We start from the raw sequence: 21850 nt of genomic DNA, 5'->3' as shown, positions 1-21850 counted from the left end.
AATATTTGTTTTTTATTTATTTACTTCTCTAATTTTTTGTTTAGTTTGTTTTTTAATTTTTATTCATTAATTTTTTTTTTAATTTATATTTTTTTTTTGTATTTGCTATTTACTGTTTCTTAATGTTTATCTAACTTTTATGAAAAAACATTGCTTTACTACTATTCATAAAGACTTATTTATTTAAAGAAAAACCTTTTGTTGTTTTAATATGTTGCTGAGTAACGCTATAAATTGTTATTGTAACAGTTCAAAAAGTAATCATATAAAAATAGGCAAATTATATATAATTTTATAACAAACTCAATTTTTTTAAACGGTTATAAGCTTGGCAGACCAAAAATATGGACTTTGACTATTATATTACTAAATTTTTGTTGTTGTTTACTTAGAATAAAAATTTCTGAATGTGCCTGATTTAATGAATTTATCAAAAATCTATCCTCTAGAAGTGTCGAATGCATTTACATTTGCATTTAAAATAAAAAAATAATATCACGTAAATCAATTTGCATTATTTGTTTGAAGTAATAAAATTTTACTGACTTTTTAAAAAGCTTCAGTTATTTAAAAAAGCCATAAAATAAAAAGGTCTTAATTTTTAAGCTGAAAATTATTATTCTATATTCAAAATATTTACTTTAAAATAAATAAAAAAATTATATACCGAATATCGTAAAAATGTATGAAATAATATAAAACTATTTTTCATCAAACAAAAATATGTATTAAATATTGTAAATATATTTGTTTGTAAATAATGAAAAGTAACTTACACATAGTGTTATAGATAACCTAGGAATATATGTAAAAAAAGTATTTAGATTGTAATTTATAATAAGCGCAACAAAAACCAATTTAAATATTAAAAAAATAATTATTTTTCAAAATATTAAAAAAAGAACTTAAAAAATAATAATAATAATATGTATGCTTTTTTTAGGTATTATTCACATATGTACATATGTATATATGTATGCTTTATTTTTTATGGCCGAATGTACAAAGAACAACCGTAATGAAAATTAACTTGGAAATAGAAAACATTGTGATACTAAAATTATGCAACTGGATATCGTCACCTTAAATGCAAAATAACGTAACAACACTTTTCATTTGTTTTATAGAATAATGAAAAAGCTATATAAAATAGAAACTCAAATTTAAAAATATTTGCATTTTTGGTATAACATGGTTATACACATGTTTTTGATAGCAGAAACTTAATTTTATTTTATGATGTAGCAAATCGTAATCAACAAAAAAGTAAGTTTTGAATTTTGTGATGTTATGTTGTTTTGTATTTTAGGTGACGACGTGTACTTATTATGCCTTTAACTAATGTACATATATGTATGTATATACATATGTATTTATGTATATATGGAGTATAACCACCCCTTGATACGCATTTGCTTCGCTCTATTTATCTACGACAACAAAACCGCCTACATCATCATTACAGGTTAGCTGCGGTTTAGAATCAATTTTCATGTCCTTCAAGAACGCCCACAGACTGTTAGGCAAATCCAAGTGTGTATGTATGTATATTGTCCGTGTATCTAAAAATATTAGTATGTGCGTAACTATGTATGCATAGTCACTTAACTAACAAGCATTGCGGACAAAAACAAAACAGAAGGTAAGATCCCTTTTTGCTGTGCCGTATGTACTTACTAATTTGTTACATTACGCGCATCGGAAGTCGGAACTTGCTACTTATCTATCTTTTCGTGTTTTCCTTTCTTTCCTTCTTAGATATTTTCCGCAGGCTGACCCGAGATTACAGGAATATGGATGTTATTTTGATTTCTGGCACAGCGTTTACGCCCCGCACTCAATCGTCATTTAAGGCAGCGGAGTAAGAAGACGTTTCCTAAATCTATATCCTTTTGATACACACATATACATACATATTGAGAATTTTTGATTTTCTATCTTGAAAATAAGTCCAACTGGAGCGTATATCCTTGTACGGCAAGAGGTGAGTTATTTTTTTAAGTGCCTATGTATATGTATGTAAGTATTTATGGAAGAAAAAATTGTAAAGGCATCGCTTATGGAACTTTTTCACAGTCAGTTATTTGAAAGATCAGTAAAACGCAACTCCGCAAACTGTTATCGGCGGTACTCCATTTTTCAACGTCGAAATTTCTACATACACAGTTCTTACTAAATCCGCAAAAGTTTACAATATTATATATAATATATGTATACTCGTATAACGGGTTTTTCAATACGGGTCTATAAAAGTAGACCGATAGGGACAGCAAACGACGCCATATTTTCCGCACTACATTTCTCTTCAGTAAGGCTTGCCATTTCATCATGGAAAGACATACGATTCAACGAGTCGAAACTATGAAAATTTACTACCGAATTTCGCAGTATCGGCCGATATATACTTGAAACCGTGCTGGCCATTCAAAACACATCAAGGCCATACATAATGGCATCGAATGTACTTTCACAGAAAAAAAAATTTCATTGATATCCCGATTTTGTTTTATTAAAAAAAAACGTTTGTAGCGCTCTTATTGAAAAACCCTATATGATATGTAGGGTGATATACATATATATATATATATATACATAAATAAATGACCAGCATGACGAGCTGAGTTGAATTAGGCATGTCCGTCTGTCTGTATAAAGTTCTTTGGAGATTGCAAATTTGTCTTGGAAATAATTTGAAAAAAATTTTTTGGCGGCCATCGTGTCTGGCCCGTGCTTGAGTGATGGTCACGCCGCGAAGTGATGTGATTTGAAAGTCAAACGCTGACTTCGCGGTAGCTGGCTGCACGCTGGCTCTATATAAGAAAAGCAGGCAGCCCGCCTGGCCAGTGCTTGAGTGATGCTCACTCCGCGAAGTGATGTGAGATGAAAGTCAATCGGTGACTTCGCGGTAGCTGGCTGCACGCTGGCTCTATATAAGAAAAGCAGGCAAAGTGCCTGGCCAGTGCTTGGGTGATGCTCACGCCGCGAAGTGATGTGAGATGAAAGTCAATCGGTGACTTCGCGGTAGCTGGCTGCACGCTGGCTCTATATAAGAAAAGCAGGCAGCCCGCCTGGCCAGTGCTTGAGTGATGCTCACTCCGCGAAGTGATGTGAGATGAAAGTCAATCGGTGACTTCGCGGTAGCTGGCTGCACGCTGGCTCTATATAAGAAAAGCAGGCACCGTGCCTGGCCAGTGCTTGAGTGATGCTCACGCCGCGAAGTGATGTGAGATGAAAGTCAATCGGTGACTTCGCGGTAGCTGGCTGCACGCTGGCTCTATATAAGAAAAGCAGGCAGCCCGCCTGGCCAGTGCTTGAGTGATGCTCACGCCGCGAAGTGATGTGAGATGAAAGTCAAACGCTGACTTCACGGTAGCTGGTGGCGCGCTGGCTCTATATAAGAAAAGCAGGCACCGTGCCAGGCCAGTGCTTGAGTGATGCTCACGTCGCAAAGTGATGTGAGATGAAAGTCAATCGGTGACTTCGCGGTAGCTGGCTGCACGCTGGCTCTATATAAGAAAAGCAGGCACCGTGCCTGGCCAGTGCTTGAGTGATGCTTACGCCGCAAAGTGATGTGAGATGAAAGTCAAACGCTGACTTCACGGTAGCTGGCTGCACGCTGGCTCTATATAAGAAAACCAGGCAGCCCGCCTGGCCAATGCTTGAGTGATGCTCACTCCGCGAAGTGATGTGAGATGAAAGTCAATCGGTGACTTCGCGGTAGCTGGCTGCACGCTGGCTCTATATAAGAAAAGCAGGCAGCCCGCCTGGCGAGTGCTTGAGTGATCCTCACGTCGCAAAGTGATGTGAGATGAAAGTCAAACGGTGACTTCACGGTAGCTGGTGGCTCGCTGGCTCTATATAAGAAAAGCAGGCACCGTGCCTGGCCAGTGCTTGAGTGATGCTCACGCCGCGAAGTGATGTGAGATGAAAGTCAATCGGTGACTTCGCGGTAGCTGGCTGCGCGCTGGCTCTATATAAGAAAACGGGCAGCCCGCCTGGCCAGTGCTTGAGTGATGCTCACGCCGCGAAGTGATGTGAGATGAAAGTCAATCGGTGACTTCGCGGTAGCTGGCTGCACGCTGGCTCTATATAAGAAAAGCAGGCAGCCCGCCAGGCCAGTGCTTGAGTGATGCTCACTCCGCGAAGTGATGTGAGATGAAAGTCAATCGGTGACTTCGCGGTAGCTGGTGGCGCGCTGGCTCTATATAAGAAAAGCAGGCAGCCCGCCTGGCCAGTGCTTGAGTGATGCTCACTCCGCGAAGTGATGTGAGATGAAAGTCAATCGGTGACTTCGCGGTAGCTGGCTGCACGCTGGCTCTATATAAGAAAAGCAGGCAGCCCGCCTGGCCAGTGCTTGAGTGATGCTCACTCCGCGAAGTGATGTGAGATGAAAGTCAATCGGTGACTTCGCGGTAGCTGGCTGCACGCTGGCTCTATATAAGAAAAGCAGGCAGCCCGCCTGGTGAGTGCTTTAGTGATGCTCACTCCGCAAAGTGATGTGAGATGAAAGTCAATCGGTGACTTCGCGGTAGCTGGTGGCGCGCTGGCTCTATATAAGAAAAGCAGGCACCGTGCCTGGCCAGTGCTTGAGTGATGCTCACGCCGCGAAGTGATGTGAGATGAAAGTCAATCGGTGACTTCGCGGTAGCTGGCTGCACGCTGGCTCTATATAAGAAAAGCAGGCACCGTGCCTGGCCAGTGCTTGGGTGATGCTCACGCCGCGAAGTGATGTGATTTGAAAGTCAATCGGTGACTTCGCGGTAGCTGGCTGCACGCTGGCTCTATATAAGAAAAGCAGGCAGCCCGCCTGGCCAGTGCTTGAGTGATGCTCGCTCCGCGAAGTGATGTGAGATGAAAGTCAATCGGTGACATCGGGATAGCTGGCTGCACGCTGGCTCTATATGAGAAAAGCTGGCAGCCCGCCCGGCGAGTGCTTGAGTGATGCTCACTCCGCAAAGTGATGTGAGATGAAAGTCAATCGGTGACTTCGCGGTAGCTGGCTGCACGCTGGCTTTATTTAAGAAAAGCAGGCAGCCCGCCTGGCGAGTGCTTGAGTGATCCTCACGTCGCAAAGTGATGTGAGATGAAAGTCAATCGGTGACTTCGCGGTAGCTGGCTGCACGCTGGCTCTATATAAAAAAAGCAGACAGCCCGCCTGGCCAGTGCTTGAGTGATGCTCACGCCGCGCAGTGATGTGAGATGAAAGTCAATCGGTGACTTCGCGGTAGCTGGCTGCACGCTGGCTCTATATAAGAAAACGGGCAGCCCGCCTGGCCAGTGCTTGAGTGATCCTCACTCCGCAAAGTGATGTGAGATGGAAGTCAAACGCTGACTTCGCGGTAGCTGGTGGCGCACTGGCTCTATATAAGAAAAGCAGGCACCGTGCCTGGCCAGTGCTTGAGTGATGCTCACTCCGCAAAGTGATGTGAGATGAAAGTCAATCGGTGACTTCGCGGTAGCTAGCTGCACGCTGGCTTTATTTAAGAAAAGCAGGCAGCCCGCCTGGCGAGTGCTTGAGTGATCCTCACGTCGCAAAGTGATGTGAGATGAAAGTCAATCGGTGACTTCGCGGTAGCTGGCTGCACGCTGGCTCTATATAAAAAAAGCAGGCAGCCCGCCTGGCCAGTGCTTGAGTGATGCTCACGCCGCGCAGTGATGTGATTTGAAAGTCAATCGGTGACTTCGCGGTAGCTGGCTGCACGCTGGCTTTATATAAGAAAAGCAGGCAGCCCGCCTGCCGAGTGCTTGAGTGATCTTCACGTCGCAAAGTGATGTGAGATGAAAGTCAATCGGTGACTTCGCGGTAGCTGGCTGCACGCTGGCTCTATATAAGAAAAGCAGGCAGCCCGCCTGGCCAGTGCTTGAGTGATCCTCACACCGCGAAGTGATGTGAGATGAAAGTCAATCGGTGACTTCGCGGTAGCTGGCTGCACGCTGGCTCTATATAAGAAAAGCAGGCAGCCCGCTTGGCCAGTGCTTGAGTGATCCTCACACCGTGAAGAGATGTGAGATGAAAGTCAATCGGTGACTTCGCGGTAGCTGGCTGCACGCTGGCTCTATATAAGAAAAGCAGGCCGCCCGCCTGGCCAGTGCTTGAGTGATGCTCACTCCGCAAAGTGATGTGAGATGAAAGTCAAACGCTGACTTCACGGTAGCTGGTGGCGCGCTGGCTCTATATAAGAAAAGCAGGCACCGTGCCTGGCCAGTGCTTGGGTGATGTTCACGCCACGAAGTGATGTGAGATTAAAGTCAAACGGTGACTTCACGGTAGCTGGCTGCAAGCTATCTGGTTGGCCAAAGGTAGGGGACAATTCCCCTTACTTTTTTAATTTGCTGAGACGCTAGACATTATTTTAGGACTAAAAGATCGTAACTGAATTTTGTTACTCAAAGCAAAATATTTAATTATTACATAATAAGATTTCTAGTACAAATCCAATATTTCAAGCAAACTCTGAACAAAACCTGGTTCCAATAAATTAATTGAATTATGTTTTTAAGTGAAAGTCCATTTTAACAAATAAACTAACTAATCTTAAATATAATTAAATAAAATTAAATATAAATCTTAAATATAATAATAAACTAACTTTAATAATCGCGCGTCAGCAACTTAACCAAATCACCAATATAAGCTTGAGCCATTTGCAATGTTTCATATTTCGAGAGTCGCCGATCATTTCCCAGCGATGGTACAACGTCTCGAAGTTTATCGAAAGCATCATTCAAGCTATTCATGCGTCGACGTTCACGCGCATTGGCGGCAAGTCGTCGTTTCCTGATAACATCCTGTGGACCACAGTCGCTAGAACTCGTTAAAAAGCTGGAGTTTGTCTTAAAATGATGCTGAGAGGGTGACGCAGACTTCAGTGAACCAATTCTATACGTCGATCTATAATGAGCTTTAATATTTTTCGAGCTTTCGACAGTTGAAGTTTTGCAGGAATTGCTGGTGTAAAATTGTTGATCACACAGTGAAGACCACCGTTTAGGATTTGCGCTAATGCAGGTGACTTGTCGTGTGGTTTCAACTGCATAGCCAAAATCAAAGTTATCCACAAAATTTTCATCTGCTTGGAAGCCTATAAGTTCCGGTTGGCTTTCTAACGACGACGAAGACGTTGATGGACTATTGCTGCTAACATCCATACTGTACAAAGCCGTAAGTTCCTCCAAATTATCACTAAGCATTTTCGAGTAACTACTCGTATCACTTTCTACCGATTCACTCGATTGCAAGCGCCGCATCGAGGAATAAAACGAAAGATCGCTCTCACAATATTCACCAGCTAGCATTTTCTTGAATTTCTTGTATTAGTGCTGCACTTCAGTATCAGATTAGAACTGCGTGATGCTCGGCAGTTGTACCTGCAATTTATATAAGCTAGCCTTGAGGATACCGCAAACGTAAGGATGCACGAAACAGCAATATTCCGATTGGCTGATACTCAAATTCTCATCGCATACCTGCACTCACCTGATCACGAGACGCTGCTACGCATGCCTACTTTTGATTCGTTGCTGTGCTCGCTTCTTGACCTTTTGCTTTTTTCGTGCGCAATTGCCGAACTCCTCAACGACCGTTTCATCTGCTCTCATTCTTGGATAATGCAGTTGTTGTTGCAGACAGCGGCCCAAATTGGCTTGCGGTCAAAACGTTTAATTATTTCATTGTAACCAAAGAAATTTTTTTGTACACCTATGCTATTATTGTTGTAATGGGGTTTACGCAAATCCATTGTTGCTGACTCCTTTGTAATACCAGATATGTTGCTTACAAATTGTGATAGGCCTTTAAGTGCTACCGCTTCGCAATTTTGTCGATCAAGTCAATTTCTGGGCCAGTAGCTAATTTGCGGCCGCCGAAAGTACATATTTATCTATATATACTTATATGTATGTATATATCTATGTATGCACGAGTATGTGTGAATTTCGAATAGGACCTCAAACTTTCAATTTCTTTTGAATTTTTGTGGCTTTTGTATTTGCAAATTATAGTGTCAAAATCGTATTATGTGAAGCATTTTAAATGTCAAACATTTGCTTTGTACATACAACATATTATCAAAGGCTTATGCATACTCAGGCTATATGTATACATATATATATATACATAAGAGGAGTACACAAGGTCAACGGGTCAATCCTACTGGGAGAAGGGAAATCGCATACGAAGCCTTTAAGAATAATTTCTGTGCACTAAAAGTTGTATGCGTACTGGAGAGACAAAGCTGTGGCTTAGATAAAGGGTTTACCAACAAAATTGACGTGATGTTAAGATTAAATAAAACGCTCAAATTTGATTGAGATTTATGTTATTTATGATTTGAAAAAAATTTCAGCCAAATGGCCCCCACAGCTCCGTTTGCATATCTTCACCCGTTAACTCCAAATTTTCGATGATTCCGTGCAGCATTTTGGCTATAGTCCACGTATGTTGTCTTCGAGCTTGTCGAGCGTGGCTGATTGATTGACGTAATCCTTTGATTTAAAAAACCCCCGATAAGTAATCTAGAGGTGTTAAACTTTGCACTCAATCTGTCAATCAATCTCAAGCCGTAGCCATCGTGAAACGTGAATTTGAGCAGTAATCTTAGACTATTTCGAATCGTTGTACCAAAGTAAAACATGACACGAGGAAATGGCAAACCTTACTGAACACACTTACAAAATTTGGCATGAAGCCGTAAACAAACATCGGCGCCAAGAGTCAAAATCACGTCGACGCTGTACATAAATGCAAGAGTATATAAATCAAATATAAATAAAGAGGTTTGGACTAATAGTCGGTTGATAGTAACATAACAAAATGCTAAAATAAGAAGTAACTTCATATAAAAACTTTACGTAGCCTTAGACGATTTCTAATAACTGTTCTTAATCTTGAATAGCCTTGCAACTTTTGACAGAGCTATTTCTCGCCATAACACAAGCTCAATCGCAGTAATCGTCAGGACAGTGATGTATCTTAAAACTTGTGCTTTCATGGCGTCCGACTTTATCAAGCCATTGAGTACAAAACCTCCATTTTATCCAGCTTCCAAACCCATCCCGCCAAACATATAGTAAAATCTTGCCGACTGTCAATCCTGGCTTGGTCATCATCACAGCCATTTTCGCTTATTGTTTCCGTAAGTGACACACTTTTTATCATAAGTACCCATCCGCTTCAGAAATGGATGTTTTTTTTTTTTGTTTACTCATTTGGCATCCGTGTATCGAACTTCTTTTGGTTTCCAGCCTCGAGGCAATCGAAATAGTGCTTACTTGTCGATCGTACTCGACGGCTTTCGTTATATTTATTATCGACATTTGCGCGGCCTTCCATTGGTTGATGCAACTTTGACATTACCGACGGAATCGGAATCGACGAAACCATAATTGTGCACGACCGGCTGTTGCCGTCTCAGAACCACAAACACTAAACACATTTTCAGCAGCCTGGCTTGCGGCATCGCCTTTATCGAAGAGAGCTTGTAAAGTTTGACGCAGTTTTTATTTATTTGGCTATTTCGCACTTTTACAAGGAAATCATCCACAGAGAAGATGTTCGGTCATTCTTCCGATACGTCAAAATCTTCATAAGCCCATTTTTTTCCTGGCGAAATTTCTTGGTATACATATGTATATGTATATACACCACACAGCATCAAAATAAAATTGTGCAAATGTGCAAAATCCTAGACAGAATGTCTACAAAGTCTGCATTCAGAAGAATACTACACCTGTTGGTGCAAATTTCCGGAACCCAAACAAAAGTCGCATGTTTTCGTAATAATTGCAAATAATGGCGTATTATTACATGGCAAATTAGCTTAACTGCAATTCCCATGGACTTACTAATTGCTAATCCCTTGCTGAGGATAAAAGGGCTAAACTCAAAACCAAAATCGAGTAAGCAATTCTGTGAAAAATATTAGCCACAACAATTGCGGAGAAATAAGACAATGAGTGTCAAAAACTAAGTCAATCTATTGTTTAAACAAAAGGGACTTACATGATTTTGCATTGGATAATTCAACGCCAAACAAAGGCAAATTGAACTCAGCCAACAGCGGATTATAATCAAGAAATTCCTAAACATTTCCAGTTCCTTTTTGTAGAACACACGAATTTCTTTGCACTCAACTCCCGCCCTCAAGGAGGCAAAGGCACATTTCGACATGCCAACAGCACTTCGCTAACCAACCAGTCTGATTGTTTGACCATTGTTGCTATTGTGACATGATAGATTTTTCACATAATCAGCTGTGTAACACGCATGCGCAAAAACAAAAGGACTACTGCAACAAACACTTTCTTCACCACACTAACAACCAGAACGCAAACTCACACACACACACTTACAAGTGTGCGGCTTTGGAAATTGAGAGGCGTAGGTGTGTCGGCGATCTTGGGTAAACCCTATAATTAGCTATAGGCAAGTCTTTGATGTAAGCCACTCAACTGACAGTCGCTCACACCTACACACAAGTTCACATATTTTCAACCTCAATCACACTTTTGTAGCCAAAATTTCAAAGGAATTTTTCGCACAAGTGTTGCACAATAGCCACACATGCACATACACAGGCGCGATTATTTAATTGAATCAAGCGGCATTCAGTTGCCTTGCAAAGGGCTTGCGGTCGCGTGGCATTTTTGACATCTGCAATCGATCAAGAATCAAAAGCGAGATGTATGCTATTCGGCTTTATCTTCTTATTTTGGACCTGCGTACACCTACAAAGGCTATTCTATTGTCATATTAAACCGTGTGAAACATGGCATCATTTGTTAATTTTAGTTCTGGTCTACTTATTTCAATTCAAATTAAAAAGACGCTGCAATTGGTTTGAAGTGATCGGCGGGGGAGTGCACACATATACATACATATGTATGTTTTGCCTATCGATCGCTATAAGAATATTTTAATCTTAGTCGGAAAGTTTTGTTAGGCCGTAAGCGCACAAAAAACCCGCAAACTATACCTTTTTGTACTTTCAGGAAATTTATTTCTACGGGAAGGATCTCTCTGAGCCGTTCGATACCAAACGAGGGTTCACACAAGGCGACTCTCTTTCGTGCGACTTCTTCAATCTGCTCTTGGAGAAAATAATTCGAGCTGCAGAACTAAATAGGGAAGGTACTACCATCTATAAGAGTGTACAACTGCTGGCGTACGCCGATGACATCAATATCATTGGCTTCATCAGTACCCGCCAGTGGAAGCAAAGAAAAACCTCCACTCTGTTGGAAAGACCATGTGGAGAAGGACCCGGTTCGCTTGGAATTTCCTGTCGTTAAGTCGGCTATAACCGCGTAAGCGGTATCTGCGCCAGTAAGTAAGAAGAAGATTTCAGCCATAAAATGGTTCTATGATTGAACAGGATATATTGAGTTTACCATGAAGTTGGTAGCACCCAAAAGGAACGAAACAAAATTTCGCCTAGATTATAATCCAAGTGATCGCTACAGTCTGCGAACTAATTATTGAAACACTAATATAGCTGCCAAAAAAACGTATATTCTTATTGTGGCTGAAAATTAAGCGGCAGTAAATAACCGTTTTAGTTCAATTATATTTAGAATCACTCGAAATAAAACACTCATTAACGGTGAGCACACTTTCCAAGAAATCATTATTCTATTTGATACAATTACTTAGATAACTTTCAACTAAAAGTCACTTATCAAACTCCAACAACACAACAGTTTGTCCTTTTTCAGCACAAGACAGTATAAACATTTTAGCGCATTCCAAAATCAAAACTAAGCCACTTTTAGTAGCAACAACAACAACAACTTACATATATCGCATCCGTTAGGTGCCTCTTCCCAATCAATAGGTACATAACTGTCGCCCATTGTCATTGTTGAGATAAACTCATTATGGCACCTAATTGTCACATTTACGTGAATTTATTGACACTTTCAAAATAAGAAGGATCAAGAGCGGCAAGGACAATCCGACGGACAAACATACAGAAGGACGATGCAAACATTTGTTGTTGCTAACGATCTGCTTTTACAGGTAAACACCCGTACTTATATAAATTTCGAACTCGGAAAAGGTAGCGTTCGGTAACTGATGCGTATCATAATTACTCTGTCCGTTTGCGTTTACTTCTCTATATACAATGCGGTAGTACATACTTACGCACACGTATCAGAATTATTGTTGAATCAGGACGAAGAGATATGGTCCGATCGTTGACATTTATGACTTTCGCCTTATCTTAATAAGCGTTTAATCGACGTAAAGGAGAACGTGTTAAAAGGATGTAAGCAAAGTAAATATTTATGGAGCACTTATCTGCAACACACTCATCCAACACTACAGTTAAAACAATTTCAAAAGGTAAAACACAAGAATGTCTAAGCAGCTTAGTTTTTACAATTACAAAAACACTTCGTAAGAGAGTGCGCTCCACGTGATCCACGTATAAATCGAAGAAAACATATTACCACTCAGCAAAAACATTCATTTTTGAGCCTGTAAGCCCGAATTCTAAATAAAATTTGGGAACTTTTTTTTAAGAAAGGTGTGAAAATAGTGAAACCCACATTTTAAGGCGCACACCTAGTGCTAAAGTTTACCAAATTTTAATTTTTTTCACATTTCGATAAGGTATACCTTTAAAAATAGCATACTAATATTTTAAACCAATATCTCAAATAGTTTTTGAGTTACCGCCTTCTAAAATGTAACGGCTTAGTTAGTATAGCTTAATCACTTCATCTTTAGACACTCTATCTCGAAACAGCATTTTTTGAATTTGCTTGTGTCATTGCTCGGAAACAAAAGATTCGATCACTATCAAATTTTTTTCTGTAAAATTCATTTTTGTCAATTTTTGATTTTATTCGATATACAATGACCCAGTATATCTTCCAGTTTAGTTAAATATTACGTACGTAACTAAGATGGATCCAGCAATTTGTGGGCATCGATTTCGATATATACAAAACGTCATAAATTTAACCCAGGTATTTGAAAAAGAAGTTGCGTTTCCACTTTAGTGACTTTGTTTATGTGTCATATGCTATTGATTGTGCGATTATGTAAGATTTTTGGCTAGATAATCGTCATTTGTGGGAAGTGTTGATTTTCTTCTTTCAGTCAAAGAAATCGTTGACTGAAAAACATCGGGAACTCCAGTTTTTTTCGGCGATTTCGATATTCATGGCCGTCCGCGTGAAGGAAGACGGGGAACGGTGAATTGAAGAGGTTCCGTATCAAACGCAAGAAGAGCTTGCTGCATTGGAAGTCACCTCTAAGCTATTTAAAAGCAACTACATGCGAAAAGCGGCCTCAATACCAGGGACGGAACGAAAAAGCGATTCTGCTGCATATCAACGATCGGCCTCACGCTGCCAAATCCGTCAAAACATACCAAGAAACTCTTAAATGGGAAGTCTTACCCCTCCCAAAGAGGTCAAAAGACCATAACCACGGGAAGAGAATGTTTGAATGTGTACTGGTTCCAGTTAACAGATATCGTCAGCGTATTTCGGGAAATGAAGTTCCCGTCTGTAGAGGTTATATCTTCGAAATCAGGTGGTAATTAATAAGATTTTTTCGGAAATCAAGTGAATGGTCGTGGCTAATTTCCCACCACAGTTAGGACTGTATTATCGGAAAAGGTCCGGAATTGGCACAGTAAAGTTCTGTTAATAGGTGATCTAATAATGCTGCAAACAGTAAGTGCAGTTAGATGTTCGCTACTTGTTTTTTGACAATTAGATATATACAGTGAACTGCATATTTTTCACATTCTTACTTGGCAATAAAGTTTTTGTCCAAACGATGGAAGTGTCGACACAAGCACAAGTTTTTCTTCATGCGCAACACATCACTCATAATCGCAACGTATTCCTCGACATCAATATGTTTCTCTTCACCATCACGACGGATTGGAAAGTTTTGAGAAAGTTGAGAAATTTTACAAAAATATTTCTTAAACCTCTGGATAACAAAATATTTTCTTTTTTTATTTTCAGATTTATTTGTTTATTTCTGTTAAAAACACTTGCGTACAAATATGCGTTTAAAGCGGACATATGACTCGCATTTTTTATGTTTGTATATTTTTATTATAATACGCAAAACGTGTTAGGTTTGTATAAATATTTTATATGTATGTATGAAAATGTGTTTCAATAAACGGTAATAGCTTTTCATTAATAAAAAATAATAAAAATTATGGTTTATAGCCTTAAACAATTTGCATATGTTTACGTAAAAATCACATTTAATTAAATTTAGTTGTTCATACATCTAAATATACATATTGTTATGGAATTTAGTTACATTTTAGCTTAAGGTAATGTTACTTGTAGATTTTGGTGTTAGGTATAATTATTTGAGAAATTTGTTAAATAATAAAAGAAAAATTAAGGACACTAATACATTTGAGTATATTGCACAACTCTTTGAGTTTCAGTTAGAGCAGATGTCATGGAGAAATTACGAAAATATTTTTTAAAGCACAAATACGTACTTAAGATGTCCTTTTTCGAATACTATTTCATGTTTAGAGCAAAATTTATTAAGCTGTTCATTTCATGTTGAAAAAATTATAGTCGGAAGCTTTATTGTAATACAGGGGCCTCGAGAGTTCAGCTGTTCTTCGCAATTTATAAAAAGTAAATTTCCTATGGAATGCAAAAATTTCTCGAATTGAAAAAATGTGCACATAATAGTTTCTCTAAAAACTTGGCGCCACATTCCCGAGATTATTTAGAATAAGAATTAAAGCATTTTATAAAAATCTTTGCCTTTTGACATTTATCTTCCACTAATTGTACAATAATAATCAAAACTTAAGAACAAGGACATCTCTAATAGAATGCTTTTATACTCTGTATAGTTTTTCATATGTACATATATGGATTGGTTTTTGAAATACACTGATATGCAACTTTCTTATAAGAACAGATTGGAGCTTCTTTTGACAAGCAAATTATGTCACTACGAGAAAATGATTAAATTTAAACAATTTTATTCGCGGTTAAGACTTTTAATTTACTTTGATAAAATGTAAATATTGATAACTTGATAAAAAAAAACCATTGTTGTCTGCTTGCCTATTGTTTACTCTTCTTCGTCTATAAAAAATAATACGCTTAATATTATTTTTTTGGAATACTATAGTATTTTGGCAATATGTAAAATAATAATAAAAATTTCATTCAAATGCTGCCGAACTTATCAATGTATTACCTCAATATTTGTAAAATTGTTAATATTGTATGTTTGTAAAATTTTTGAAGAGTGACAAATAAAATATAAATGAAAGTGTAAAAAAAAAAATTAAAAATGTATGTTTGTAGATTCATTCGCCAATTGTTGCGACCATTAGAGTAGCAGTAATTTTTAGTGTGCTACACATACACGGTAGGATATTTGTAAATTTAAAGCGTCGTCGACGTAACTGTGCTTATGCCATGCACCAGTATAGTCGGTGGTAATTCGGCAGTCAACTCTGTAAGTAGCTCAATGTAACGGGCACTGCGCTCTTTGAAGTCAGCTGTGCCAATTTGTGGTGGTGCAGCCAAATATATGAAGGAAACAGCAGTCTGATCGGAACGTTCTCGTATTATTTGATTGGCTCTGAAACGGAATAGATAGAAATAGTTCTTCGTTTGACTAAACTAACCGTACTTTTATCATATGTCACTATATATGTTTGTATTCACAAAGTACTAACAATTTTTATACACTTGCAACATGTTGCAGCTGGGGCTAAAAATTTTGAAAAAATGAGCGTGGTCCCGCCTTCTATTAGGTTTATTGTTAAACTATTCAAGCAAAAAAACATAATAATAAAAAATAAAATTCGCTTAGTACAAATCCTATTGGAATTTCTGCAAATAATGTGAAAATAGGTTGAATCGGATGATAATCTCACCCACTTTCCATATAACGGTACTGTTAAAAACTTCTAAAAGCGCAATAAATCAATAAATAAATACGACAGAGATATAAAATTTTACATCCGAGATTGGTGCAGAAAGGTTTTATAGGAATCGCTGTCAAATTTTGACGAAGTGCGTGGCACCTCCCACATTTAGGTGAAAATCCATCCGTTCCCATGACAATCGGGTCTACGTAACCGGAACGGACCCGGATTTTTATCCGGTATATTTCTGCCGCAACAACAACTACAACAAAAACGTGAAATTGCATAACCCAGGACATACTGGACCGATTTCAATCAAATTCGGTACGTAATATTGTCCTGACTTTCCTACATTACAGAGAGAAAATCAGACAAAAAACCAAGCCCACTTCCCATATAACAAAACTTTAAATTCCATGTAGTCCTTTCACTTTCCAGTATACAAATCAAGAACCAATCAATGTAAAATGCTATACTATAACTTTTCAAGAATTCAGAAATATGAAAAAATAGAGCGAAAATATCGGTCAATCTGTGAGATATGTATATTATTGAAATACGAGAAAATGTTCTTTGATAATAATTGTGTTAAAAGTGAGTTGAATTGGATAAATTCTTCCCTTAGCCCTATATATAAGTATTTCACCGGTTTTTATCCTTTTAGCAATATTTATGAATTGTTTTTTTTTCACTTTTTTTACTGTTACCAATAACACTTGACGCGAAGTAAATAATAAAAACATATTTTAGTTGAATTTGAAACAAATTCATATTTTTTTTCAGAACGTGAATTTAGTACTACTACTTTATTTTCCGTAGCTGTATCACTATATGTGAACGTATATTTATTAACATTTAGATTTTCCTACTCTGTAGCTAACCATTTATGCTAATGAAGAAATGTATAAATAAAATTACTCACCTTTGCATATAAAGAAGGGAGCGATTGATATTTTCCTCATTGATAGCTTCATGGTCCTCGTCGGCATGACTTGTGAATTGTTTTAGTATGCGCGAATGGCTTGTAAAGTCCGAATCGCTGTTCCATTCTTGAATCTTCAATAGTAAAATGAATTTAAGTTAACTAATGACAGATGCTTTTGCTTGCTACACCTAATTACATACCTCAATTATATCTGCTTCAATACGTAAACTCTTCAGTGATTGTTCCAGTTTCATTCTGGAAAAAGTATCCAATTGTGGCATTTGTGTGTCAAAAGAACTATTGGATAAGTATTGAAACATGTTAACCGAAAACAAATACAAGGAAGACACCACAGCGTAAATTTGCATACCTTATATTCGAATTTTCATTATTAGATTCGCAGAGAAAAACGCGCAAACGTAAATGTTTCCACTTGGCAAGCATATTTATTATCACGGCTAGTTGCATCATGAATAGTGAGACTACATCGAAAGGATTATTTGAATTTGGATTAAAAACGTTTATTGGCCAAACGTCTATATATCTTAAGTGTTTGCTCCTGTTAAATAAAGCATACCGATTTGTATATTAGCTAAATTTACAGTGATCTGCATATTTTTCACATTCTTACTTGGCAATAAAGTTTTTATCCAAACGATGGAAGTGTCGACACAAGCACAAGTTTTTCTTCATGCGCAACACATCACTCATAATCGCAACGTATTCCGCGACATCAATATGTTTCTCTTCACCATCACGACGTATTGGAAAGTTTTGAATTTCACCATGATTAAATCCTTCCGTTTTATAGGGCGAAGTGCCACTATAAAAGCATAAAAAATACTAAAATAATTGCAAAAGAATAAGGTAAAGGACTTACGCTTCGAAGAAATCCCTCGGCGTTTCACTGTCATAGAAACCTAAGATTATGGTATTCGGTTTCATTGCACCTATACCGGATAAACGTATTAGATGTTGTACACCTTCACGTATGGATTTGGCTAATGTTACTTCAGCAAACGCCTTCACTTTCATATGATCAACAAAGGAGAGCCAATATTTGTTTTCTTCGATTGTTGGATCTACGACGGCTGTATAGTCACCCACTTTTACATGTCCGATTACGTAGAGGCCACCCTTTTTCATGTCATTAACGAAATCGACAAGAGGGCAACAGGAACGGGGCGATGATACTAGCAATAGCATTTGAGGGCGCCAGAATTTAACATGATCCTTTCGTGAATCCAACATTAGCAAGTACTTGCGTACCTAGGAACGAAATAATTATATAGTAAAACTAGAAAAAACGGTAAATTCAGTTGCACCGCACTATTCACAAATACAAAAGATTGGATATAAGAAATTGAAGATATCTCGTAAAATGAAAAGTTTTCTATACAAGGACTGGATTTAAACGATCAGTTTGTATGACAGCTATACGCTATAGTGGTCCGTTCTGAACAATTTCTTCGTAGATTGTACGGTTGCCTTGGATCATAATCCATACAAATACCCTGAAGATATCTCGACAAATACAAAAGTTGTCCATACAAGGACTTGATTTGATCGACAAGTTTGTATGGCAGCTCTATGCTATTGCTCAATTTGATATCAGCAGTTCCGACAAGTGAGCAGATTCTTTTTGAGAAAATAACGTGTGTTACATTTCAGAACGATATCTCAAAAACTGAGAGAACAGTTGGCGTATTCGCAGACAGACGGACAAGGTTCAGCTCCGAAGTTTCCTTTTACGTATATAATAAATATTTAATAATTTTGGTTCTCCTCTCATACATACCTGATGAAACATGAGCGCTTGCGAAATGGAACCCCACTGTGCACCCTGTGAAGCTGGCGAGAACAAGTGCAGCGCTATCACCAAAATTAAACATAAAATAATACTAGACGACGCATATATTGGGTTTATCACGAACATCATTATGAGTGTGCCAAGCAGACCAATCAGACAGGTATGCCAAGTAAAATATTTGAAAAGTGGACGAAAATTCGGTGCACCAGTCAACTCGATGCCCAAACAAGCCAAATTGGTTGCCAAATAAGAAAGCATAAATAATACTGAATTGACCTGTGCAATTGTATTCAGTGAACCGATTAATAGAATGCATTCTACGAGCAACCAGCTTGTGAACACCGCCGCCACAGGATTACCCTTCCATGTGCCTCGTACTACGAAATTCAAAAGGGAACCAAATACTTGATCCTTTGATAGTGCTTCCAATATACGACTTGAACCAATTAGATTACTGAGACCAGTGGAAAATGTAGCTGTAAGTATACCAATGGCTGTAAAGGGCGGCCAAAAGTTTACCGGCATAAGGAAGAGATAGTTATTTTGCATGGTTACGGCTGGTGTGGTAAATGCCATCAGGAATGACAATAAAATGTAAGAAACGAAAGTAAAGGAAACGGCCGATAAGGTGCCGGTTGGTATACTTCTGGATGGACTCTTCAATTCGCCCGACATATTTGCACCGGCCATGATGCCGGTAACACCAGCGAACAACACACCAAATGTTGTGGCGAAATCAACCATTTTACCATTCGAGGTGTAATCTTCTACATAATGTGGATACAGATTGCCCATTAACGTATTACTGTCTAGACCAGTATATGGAAGTTTAATCGTCAGATTATAGATGGTATTTTCTTTAGGGCGATCAATCTAAAAAAAAAGAAACATTACCGATAGTATATTTATGTACAAAATTTAAAACAACTGATAACTTATTTATCAAAATAATACATGTATAGATAAATGTATACTTACTTCCTTTGGACCTTCAGCCAGAAAACTTATATATGTGGCCAACAAACATATTGACACAATACCCAAAATTAATACCGACGTCTTAGCAAAGAGTGCCGCGCCAATCAAACACACCACCAACATTGCTGTATTGATTATTGTGGAAAAAAGAAAACGCCACCATGTGCCATCAGGCAATAAGCCCTTACTGTCATGTGTAAAATATCCACCGTCGCCAAAGTTTTCCATCATGCCTTCGGTACAACCAGATATAGCCATGGCACAACCAACAACATTGGCAAGAAAGAAAAGCGTACCAATCGAGCCGCCAAACTCTAGGCCTAGGGTACGACTTATCATGACTAAAAATAAGATAAAACATAGTTACAATAGTGTAATATGTAAAAACAAACAATTACTCACAATAGACGCCACCTCCTTCCACGGCACCGTTAGTGGATATTGCACATACTGAAGCAACGGTAAACAAGAGAATTAAGTATGCGATAACAAATTGTAGTAGCGTCACATAAAGACCAGCATTGCCGACAATAAAGCCTAAAATTACAAATATTAAAGACCGTGATACTATTTGTTCAGCCAACCAGAGAAGTAATTTTGAATAGATAATATACTATCTATTTGTTAAATGTAATCACATAGAATTCTTATAATTAATGACTCAGAAAACTGTATCAACTTTTCGCAACTGTAGGTATACATATTTCTAAATATTTGAATATTTCCAGTAAAAGTTCGTTATTTAGAAACATATGTACATATACACACAGCAAAATTTGAATAATTATTTTCAGCAAAGCTTAAATATTTAATTGCTTGGCTGGCATAGTTTTAAAATTATTTAGCTTTGTTGGAGCATTTAATGGTAACATAATCTATTATATTGCTTTCGTATAGGCAAAATTAGAATGTGTCTAATTTGGAAATATATGAATATAAATGTTGCTGTCATCCGCTGTGGTGCAGCATTTACAATTGCGTTTTACCAATACACAACCGTTATACTGATCAACACTATTTTGTAGTTCCTTAAAGCTTTTACCTCTCGAGAGGCAAGGTCAAACCGGCTAATATATTCATTAGCAGGCACAAAACTTGTAAGTCTCTCCATTGCAAAATGTGTTCTTGTACAAAGTCTCCGACTAAAGTAATAATTTAACACAATTGGAATTATTCATATGCATACGTCTTATTATACATTTTTGAAGCATGGTGATATAATGCGTTTCATATTTCTACAAATATATTTACTTTTTGCTAATTAGAGCAATACAATGCAAAATATAAAGCATTATCACCTACTACTTAAAGGGTTTTTTACATTTATTTATTGTATTTGCTGTTGTAAATAACAAATACATAACTACACGAATAGTATCTACTCACCAACACGTATGAAGACTAAAGCACTGAACATTGACAATGCTACTGGGCTAAATACGCCTGCAAAAGTGCCCAGCGTGCGACCGCTTCGATCTGGATCCTGCATGCCAAACTCAACGTATCCATGAACATCCGTATTCGTCGGAGAATGTATACCTCTGCCGCCAGCACTGTTATTGTTGGCTCCAAACAATGACCCAAAAGAACGAAACATTGAGGAAGCCCCACCACTACGATGTGAAGCAATTGGTGCCGTCTCATCACTTGCAGCGGTGTCACCCCCACCGTTTCGCCTCTCAACTGGCTGCTGGTTCATCTCAATTATGCCAGCTACAGGTTCGTCAGCGGCTGAACGCGACAATTTGTGTTTTGCTCACACGACGCCCACAAAAAAATATTTCCCAGTTTTGGTTAGAAACTTACTGAACGCAATTTATTATAGGTCTAGGAAAGTATTTATAGCAATAGTATTTCGTTATTTTACACAATGGACAATACACACGCACAAAAAACGTCTCACTCGCAGAAGCACTCAATCTTTATAAACTACCGTTTACTTGTTCCTTAACTTTATAACTAATACACGATTTTCTCCAATTTACATTATTTGAATTCTATATTGAAGACACCACGAAATAGAAAATAGAAAAATACAAAGTATAATCTGGTTTATTCAAGTTGAAAACCGAATTGAATCATCAGCTGTCAGCAATAGAGCTGTTGGTGGTTTAAGAATGATGTGTGAAGGAGGAAAAAATAAACCAGAGAAGCAAAATAAACGAAAGAATCATAAACAAATAAAAAAAGGTGTCATTAGATTGTTTATGATTGTTAAGCAATTTTCCAACACTCTACTTCCCAACGTAT

The 21850-nt window shown here is 38.0% G+C and overlaps 2 protein-coding genes and 1 long non-coding RNA gene across 4 annotated transcripts; 1 reads left to right on the top strand and 2 right to left on the bottom strand.

The window, feature by feature from the left end:
* The first annotated feature begins 1633 nt into the window (after positions 1 to 1633).
* Positions 1634 to 14145, top strand: LOC126754234 (uncharacterized). The gene is made up of 3 exons (XR_007666274.1): positions 1634 to 1984; positions 10990 to 13917; positions 13987 to 14145. It is a non-coding gene; the product is annotated as an uncharacterized LOC126754234 (long non-coding RNA).
* Positions 6460 to 10192, bottom strand: LOC126754233 (transcription factor 21). 2 transcript variants are annotated; one of them, XM_050466214.1, is made up of 3 exons: positions 10001 to 10192; positions 7478 to 9907; positions 6460 to 7368 (listed from the first exon to the last, which is right to left on the bottom strand). In XM_050466214.1, exon 3 carries the CDS (start codon positions 7294 to 7296, stop codon positions 6592 to 6594), a length of 705 nt encoding a protein of 234 aa, XP_050322171.1. In that variant the 5' UTR covers positions 7297 to 7368; positions 7478 to 9907; positions 10001 to 10192; the 3' UTR covers positions 6460 to 6591. The 2 variants fall into 2 exon arrangements, with proteins under 2 accessions (XP_050322171.1, XP_050322172.1); XM_050466215.1 differs by having other exon boundaries at positions 6460 to 8730; positions 9844 to 9907.
* A 70-nt stretch (positions 14146 to 14215) lies between the features above and the next one.
* LOC126754231 (solute carrier family 12 member 9) lies at positions 14216 to 21705 on the bottom strand. Its single transcript, XM_050466212.1, has 10 exons — positions 20987 to 21705; positions 20003 to 20137; positions 19601 to 19941; positions 18611 to 19495; positions 17693 to 18081; positions 17444 to 17635; positions 17183 to 17371; positions 17013 to 17109; positions 16810 to 16943; positions 14216 to 15598 (listed from the first exon to the last, which is right to left on the bottom strand). The coding sequence occupies exons 1-10, from the start codon at positions 21297 to 21299 to the stop codon at positions 15400 to 15402; spliced, it is 2874 nt and encodes a 957-aa protein (XP_050322169.1). The 5' UTR covers positions 21300 to 21705; the 3' UTR covers positions 14216 to 15399.
* Positions 21706 to 21850: the final 145 nt, after the last annotated feature.

Source organism: Bactrocera neohumeralis, chromosome 3 (genome assembly GCF_024586455.1).
Source record: "Bactrocera neohumeralis isolate Rockhampton chromosome 3, APGP_CSIRO_Bneo_wtdbg2-racon-allhic-juicebox.fasta_v2, whole genome shotgun sequence".
In the NCBI taxonomy this organism is placed as follows: domain Eukaryota; kingdom Metazoa; phylum Arthropoda; class Insecta; order Diptera; family Tephritidae; genus Bactrocera; species Bactrocera neohumeralis.
Note: the sequence above shows the minus strand (reverse complement) of the source record. Positions and strands in the feature narration are given on the sequence as shown.